General features: G+C 31.1%; 1 protein-coding gene across 1 annotated transcript; it reads left to right on the forward strand.

The window, feature by feature from the left end:
• Nucleotides 1-3,919: 3,919 nt before the first annotated feature.
• LOC114721815 (NAC domain-containing protein 100-like) lies at nt 3,920-5,129 on the forward strand. The gene is made up of 3 exons (XM_028907682.1): nt 3,920-4,109; nt 4,191-4,468; nt 4,542-5,129. Exons 1-3 carry the CDS (start codon nt 3,920-3,922, stop codon nt 5,127-5,129), a joined length of 1,056 nt encoding a protein of 351 aa, XP_028763515.1.
• The last annotated feature ends 3,406 nt before the right edge of the window (nt 5,130-8,535 follow it).

Raw genomic sequence — 8,535 nt, forward strand, 5'->3', positions numbered from 1 at the left:
AGAAATTATTAGTGATCTTACTGCTTGGAAAGCTCCCTAGCACATTGGGACTGACTTGCTAATTTTGGTAACCATTATTTGAAGCCTTGTAAACGACTTTTTCATAGATATTCAAGTCATGCATTGAGCATTTGTAATACGAACCATTGAGAATGAGAGGTAAGGATTGTGATTTGAGATAGAGAAAAACTATTAAAAGGTGTTTAGATTAAGGAGGAAAGACTAAAGGGAGTATACTACTATTAATGGGAAAGTATGCAGGCTCTTATCAAGTTTTAATTATGGTTTAATTTATTTTGAGTCTAACCTGTCTTATTTAGTAAATAAATTAAGCTTAGACATGTTGTTAGACCAATTTAAGCAAATAAGTCAAATATATTTTCATAAAACCTAGCATGCCAGGGCCTGACTTATTTATTCTTTTTTAAATTTACACATGTAATTATATAAAGTAGGGAAAATTAATCTTTTGATCCTTTAAGTTTTAACTCATCTATAACTTAATCCTTCAACTATGACTCGATGCAACATAGTCCTTAAACTTTTGACTCACTTATAACTTAATCCCTAATCTTTTCAAATTTAATAATTTAATCCTTATCATATATAATTTATTTTTAGTCATCAAATAATTATCTTACATGGCAAAAAATATTATTTTATGCCACTAAAAATTGCTGACATGTCATCTAGCAGAAGTTATACGTATTTAATATTTTTTTTAAGGGAAAAAAAATAGAGTTCGTCATCTTTCCTGTCCAGTGGAAGTGAAAGAAGCAACTCAGCTTCTATCCATAGTGCCTTAAAGGAAATACCAATCATGGCTAGGAACGAAGCGAGCCCAGAACAAGTGCCTTAAAGGAGCCAATAAAGAGGTGAAGTTGTGAGCTGTGAAGTTTTTGTGCCTATAGTGAGCTGCGATTAGCCCATCATTCATAAAAGGAGACAAAGCAGAGGGCTGTAGAATTTTTGTGAAGGGCACTCAATTTGATGTTCATTTTCTCTTCTACTTGCTTAAATAAGAAAACTCAATATAATAGATACTTCTAAGATATGCCAATTGAGAAACTTCATCGAGCAGTGCAACTCTAATCCTTCAAATCCTCAGCAATCCTTCTCTTCCTTTTTTCGTGATTAACTTGAGAGGTAAAGGAATTTCTTCTGATTCATTTCTATTTGATCATGATATTCCTGCTAAGAATGTTGCTTTTAAGCTTGTGTTTTGATGTTCGTTTTTGTATGGACACAAAGGTCCCTCCTCCTTTCATTTCTACTGGACAGGGAAGATGACGAACTGTTTTTTTCTCCCCTAAAAAAAAAAAATTAAATACATATAAGTTGAGTTGGATGACATGTCAGCAATTTTTAGTGGTATTAAATAGTATTTTTTGCCATGTAAGATAATTATTTGATGACTAAAAATAAATTATATATAATAAGGATTAAATTATTAAATTTGAAAAGATTAGGGATTGAGTTATAAGCGAGTCAAAAGTTCAAGGACTGAGTTGCACTGAGTCATAGTTGAGAGATTGAATTATAAGTGAATTAAAACTTAAAGGACTAAAAGATTAATTGTCCCTATAAAGTATAATCTAAATCATTTTTATGAATTATTTATAAAATTACTAACTTAACCTTAACAGATTCACATCCCATTACTCACATTCGAGCTCATCCCTTTCATTCATAAGCCACTTGCAACTGCCTCTCTCTTCTCTTGCATTGCTCAACGAGCAACACTGATTCACCCCAACTCCCTTTATTTTCATGTAGCTAGCTAAAGGGAAGCGTAATAATAATTATAAGTTTATTTTACTGTTCGAATGATATATTATAATATTAGTCAAAGGAATATGTCTTAGTTTCTATGAGAAAAGCAAAAGTGTAAAGTCTAATTTTAAATGCCACTCACTGGGTCTATTTAGATGAGCGATAGAAAAAGCCACTTATTTTCAAATTGATTTTTAAAAAAATGAGATTGAGTAAAAACTAACTTGGATAATGTGATTTATATTTAGATTGATTTCTATAAAAGTTAGTTTATAAAGTAAAAAAGTTATTTAGATTATAATTGAATAAGTAAGTTTAATTTGTGAAATAACTAAAATGGATATGACTTCTATTAAATAATGAAAAATGATTAAAAGTATGAATTTACAAAGTATTATAATTTTAAATTATCATAATATGAAGAAGTTATATTTTAAATTAGAAATCATATTAATGTGAAAATTTTTGAGCCAAATAATATTACATAATTAATTGGATGATATACTCTGCATAATTTATGTAAATATAAAATAAATAATAATATTAAAAATTAAAAATATTGTAAAAACTATTAAAAATTATTTTCATTTAAAATAATATTAAAAATAAATAACTAAAAATTGATTAGAAAACACCAGAGATATATAAAGAAAAGTATAAGAACAATATAAACATAAGGACAAAAATATCTTTTAATTCTAAAAAGCTACTTTTGTATAAATCATAAGTAAGTTTTAGATATTTTTGTAATCGTGCTTTTAAAAAGCAGCTTTTGACCCATAAATTAAATTAGTTAAAAGTTGTGACAAACAATTTCTAAATTTGAAAACTTACTTATCACACATATAAGCTATTTTTCCCCCTCCCATACCAAACAGGTACATTGTGTTTGGTTGATTTTAAAAATATATATATATTTTTAATTAACAAATGATTGGTTTTTCTTATTTTTACTTGTTTAGACAAATGTTGCGTGGGCTTTTAAATAGGTTTGAAGGGTCATATATAGTTTTAAAAACTTGGACTTTTAAGCTTATTTTAAGATCTATGTTTTAAATAGGTTGTTAAAAAAGCTTCAGGTGGTGGCTATTCTTACATGGACATGCATGTGTAATTGCATGTGTACTTCTTGTGTGTGTATTAACAATCATACTAAGGTTTTGGACCTCAATTTTTTAGCCTAATATGACAAAGCCATGCCTGATGTTGGGTCAAATGGGGTTAGATTCGAGCATTATCAAACCCAATTAGAGGTAACTCTCTTAAAAGAATTTTTTGCATTTACCTGGATTCAAACTTGAAACCTCGTGTTTAAGTTGCTAAAACTCCTTTTCACCAGGACTAATACCACTTGATTCATTTTATGTTAATATTATACTACCTTTTTTAAGTTTTGACATTTTGTTAGTCAGGCTACGATTCTATTCCCTTAATACTAAAATTGTTATCTCATCCTATCATTTAACAATGTTTAAATATGTATGCTAGTTTGAACAAAAAAAAAAGAATTACAATTGACTTATGATTGTCCTGAGTAGAAATATCTGGTTGTTGTTATCCAAATTCAACAGAAACAAGAAAGAAACAAGAAAAAACTCAACTTTTTTTAATGCTTCTGATCTTCAAATTCAAGCTTTATGAAAGTTGAATTTGTAGATTCATGAATCTAATCCCCCAATTAATGAATTGCAAAATAAATTATAAAACGACAATTGTGAAATCTCCAGACATAAATGTATTACGTATTGAAGCAGTTAATACAAATAGAGTTTATCTATATATATTTTTTATTATTTGCCTTGATAGTAATAAATATGTATAATATGAAAATCACACAAGTGAACATCTAAACAATGAACCAAATCCAAACTCATCATGACACTAAAGTTAAAGGAGTGGGTTATAAACAGCAGCCAAGCTATCTTACAATTCACATTACTTCTCTAATATCTCCAAAAGCCCAAGGGCCTTCTTTTTCCCTATAGTCATTCCTCCATATCAACACCATCTCCATCCATCCTTCGAGTTCCCAACTTCACTCTAGTCATCCCTCCACTGCTCTCTCAGACCACCAGATCCTGTATATAAATCTGTTGAAAGAGTTTCTGAAGTGGAGCTTTTCGTTAAGACAGGTAGAGGGGTTTAGATGGAGAACATTTCTGTGCTGTCCAACAAGGAAGAAGTTCAGATGAATTTGCCTCCTGGCTTTCGGTTTTACCCAACAGATGAAGAGCTAATAACTTATTATCTGTTCAAGAAGGTCACAAATACTAACTTCTCTGCTATTGCCATTGGAGAAGTGGATATACACAAGTCTGAACCTTGGGACTTGCCGTGTAAGTAAACTCGCCTGAACCCATTCAATCTGATTCTCTTCAGAAATTGGATGCTTTGATTTGATGAGTTTTGTTTTGCAGGGAAAGCCAAAATGGGAGAGGAAGAGTGGTATTTTTTCTCCATGAGAGACAACAAATACCAAATTGGTTTGAGAACCAACAGAGCCACTAACGCTGGGTACTGGAAGTCCACAGGGAAAGATGGGGAGATTTACAGTGGAAAATCGTTAATAGGGAAGAAGAAAACTCTGGTTTTCTACAAAGGAAGAGCACCAAACGGGGAAAAAACCAACTGGGTCATGCATGAATACAGATTAGATGGAAAATTCTCTGTCCACAACTCCTCCAAAACTGTAAAGGTACGAACTTTAACCTGTTTCCTGCATTTCCGGCTCCATTCCCTTTTAAACTGAATTTGTTATGATTTTGCAGAACGAGAGGGTGATTTGCAGGGTATTTCGGAAGGCTTCAGGGTGCAAGAAAACCCACATTTCTGATATAAAGAGGTTGGAATCAATGGAAAATGGATTGGGTTCCTCAGTTCCAATTTCACCACCTGTCGAAGATTATTCTCCTTGTTACATCGGCTCAACGGGACCTACTGTGAGTACTGATTCGGCACACGTGCCCTGCTTCTCCTCAGGAGGGATTTTTAATTCTGCAGGAAACTCCCTTTTGGGGATTTGCTCGAATTCTCGAGAACTTTTGCCAATAATCCCTCTTCATGAAACGCTGTTTTCTGCTGAACCCATTCAAGCTCAGATGAATATGCCTCTATCACATTCTGCCTTTACTGTGCAGGAACAGAGCTTGCTTGGTGTTGATTGTGCTTTTGAGGACCATGGTTTTATATCAGATACGGATCAAATGGTGAGTGTTTCGCATGAAACAGGGCTAACCACCAACGACATGAATCCGGAGATCTCTTCTGTGATACCAAGTTTTGATGATCAGCCAAACCCATCTGCTTCTCCTGCAGCACCATCACCATTGGAGCTTGATAACTTCTGGAGTTACTAGGATCAGATCAGAGACTTCGGCTCGGGGCCATTGTCCAAGTGTCTGCTATGCATTTAAGAAAGGCTCATCATTTAAGTACTTTATATGCATCTTCTAGTTCTCTGTTACTTTCTTGTTTTTTTTAAAAAAAAAAAACAATGCTAAATAAGTTGGCCCCAAATGTGTACAAGTTATCATATATATGTGTGTGTATGAGCACACACATATATATTCATCTTTTTCTTTTCTTTTGTTCCCACATATATAATCATCTTCTAAATATGTTTGAATTGAATAAATATCAAAGGGGCTTGTTTTATTTATTTATTTCAACAAGGATGTAAATATTACAATGTAATCAAGATTGAGCTATCTCTTGAAAAGAGACAATATAATGCATTGAATAAATGAGAATAAATATTTTTGTCATAACTCGCAATCTTATGTTGATCAGCCCAAACGAAAAAAATCTGAAAAAGATGCCCGGTACCAGTTGAACTGTAAGGCCCCAGCACTCTTTTCAGTCCATCTAATCTAATCTAAATATATTCTCAAATCTCCGCCATATGCATAAGCATACATAAATACACACGCATGTTTAAATATACATACATACATATATATATATATATATATAAATAATAGATCTTGCTGAAAAAGAATGCTAATTAGTTTAATTTTTGTATGCGTTCTTTGCTTGTATTACCTTGCAGTTCCGTATGAACATACTCATCTGGTCTTAAATCTAAGACTTTTTTATTATAGTATAATTTATATTATAAAGTGGATCTTATATTTAATACGAGAGGAGTAACTGATTCTAAACGTTTATGTCAAATGATGGTATTCTTAGGGGGTCAAAAAACAAATGTTGTATTATCAGGTTCCATTGGTTAATTAATATTATATTGAGGAATATCGCTTTCAAGCTTTAATCTAAGAAACCCCCAAATTAGCTTAGATAAAACTTTACCTAACTAAATAATAATCAAGCTTTTAATTTTGTTGATACATGCATGCTGAGCAAAAAGATCGTCAGGGCATCTTCTGCATGCATGCAGATAAATCGAGAACAATTAGAATATAATTTTTTTCGCTTTTAAATTAAGCTAATCAGTGCCCTACAAGCCTAACCCCACAATAATCCAATCAGAAGTTACATATATTAATCAGTCTGATTCTTTGGGGTAACATGATCTACTAATTAACTAACAAGTCGTTAATAATTGATTGCTATAGCATTTACTTTTTGACTAATGCATATGCTTGTGAAAACTTTAAGGCTTTTTCAACCAACGATAGCAGGCTGCTTGGTTATGGGTTTAAGTCAGATTTTTGGATTTAAATATTTTTTTGTTTAAAGTACCCATCATTTTAAACATAATCCTCTGATCATTAATGTATCACCTATTATTAAATTGATTTTGATCCTAAATACAAGACATATTTATCATATTTATCAATTTTTCTAAATTATCCTTATTGATATTCTATCAACCATAATAAAGTATTCATTTCCAGTAATTTATTTTTGTCTTTGTGAGAGTCATTTCTTTCTATGTCATTATTTTATTATTGTTTGATATTCAACACAATCAAATTAGGTTCAAGTATTATTGTTTTATTTTTTTTGGGTTCACAAGAGCAGTAACAGCCTAGTTCATGGCCTGTTGAGTCAAAGTTCCATCATGAGGGGTAAACAAGAGCAGTAGTGGGCGAAGAACAAAGTGAAAGCCAGGCCCAGTGATAGTCCATACCTCAAAAGAAGTACGCCTCCGGTCCTTAATATAGGACCTAATTCTTGAGTTGGTTTTGGTCCTAAATATAAGACCCATTTCTCATATTTATCAATTTTTTCTAAATACCCCTATGGATACTCCCTCAACCATAATCAAATAGAAGAGGGAGAGAGGGTACTAAGAAAGATGATTATGGTGTTTTAGGAAAAATGTGTCACTTTTCTTATAATTAACTAACTTACCTAACTTTTTTAATTTAATCAAATTAGTTAAATGGGTTTTATATTAAAGACCGGAGGAGTATAAATTAAGCAATTAAAATTGAGAAATAATAACCAACAGAAGTTAGATCTAACAAAAAAAAAGCTAGTATTCCACAATGTGATGAATCAAGTTTTAAACCTCTATTGGAAGAAGTGTTCACATTTAGTATCCGACAGTGTCTTGAACAAATCATTGTTGTGGTGAACCCATATTTGAATCTCTACTAATAGAAGTACTCACATTTAGTGCTTAATAGTATCCCAAAGAAGATTATATCCAATAAGATGATATACATGCTTGAGAAACAATTTTATATCCAATAAGAGGATATACGTGCTTGAGAAAAAATTATATCAGTCAATTATAGTTTTTTTTTGGGGAAAAAAAACTCACTTAATCTGAGTACAGTTTTGATGAGGACACCTTCCTAGTTTTTAATAATGTTTAGTTAATGAAACATATTTCAGAGAAGATCATGATCGAGCTTTCAAGCCAGTAATAAATTTTTAAAAAATAAAGAATCAGAAGGTGTGCGAGGTTGTTCACATAATTGCCGCATAGACCAGACAATATAGCTTACGAAAAACCAAAGAATTTTGCATCTTGTTTCATCACCCTAATAAGTGCAATCAAGGTTCCTTGGTCCTTGCTCATTCCCTTTCATTTTCTTTTCTTTTTTATGTTGAATAACAATAACCTCAGCAAAATAAATATAATTTTCCTGTTTTAAATAGCTCTACTATATAGATTTATTGCTTAAGAAATATGTTTTGTCAGCCAATATAATCATTAGAAGGAAAAGTTTTATAAGGTCATTTTGTTTAGTTTATCCACATAACATGCATACGCATATAGAGGCTTGTACATATAGTACTTTTCTGATCTTTAATACAAGACCTAATTGTAGAGTTAATTTTATTCCTAAATATAATACCTATTTTTTATATCTATTAATTTTTTCCAAATCACCCATATTAATATTCCATTAACCATAATCAAGTATGAGAGGAAGGGAGGATATGATGAAGATGATTACAGTATTTTAGAAAAAACATGTCATATTTATTATAATTAACTAACTTACCTAACTTTTTAAATCTAATCAAATTAGTTAAATAGGTTTTATATTAAGACCGGAAGAGTACTTCTTTTGTGTTGAGATGTTCCAATTAATTTTTTTTACATGGAATTCATATGTTGTTGGTCACTGGGACTTCAGAATTCATGTAAACTATTTTAAAAGTCGCAATATGCTATGGAAGTGATCAGAATCCACAACAAAGATAATAACGTCGATCTAAAAAAAAATGTATCCATTAAAATTTGTGAACTATAAAATGAGTCACAAAATGACAGCTATAGAATCATCAACTTTAACTTTAAATATATACTATTATGAATTTATTTAATGCATTAAATTAGAG

The sequence above is a fragment of the Neltuma alba genome, unplaced genomic scaffold, assembly GCF_004799145.2.
Source record: "Neltuma alba isolate B1F8T4 unplaced genomic scaffold, ASM479914v2 tig00012070_pilon, whole genome shotgun sequence".
Classification (NCBI taxonomy): domain Eukaryota; kingdom Viridiplantae; phylum Streptophyta; class Magnoliopsida; order Fabales; family Fabaceae; genus Neltuma; species Neltuma alba.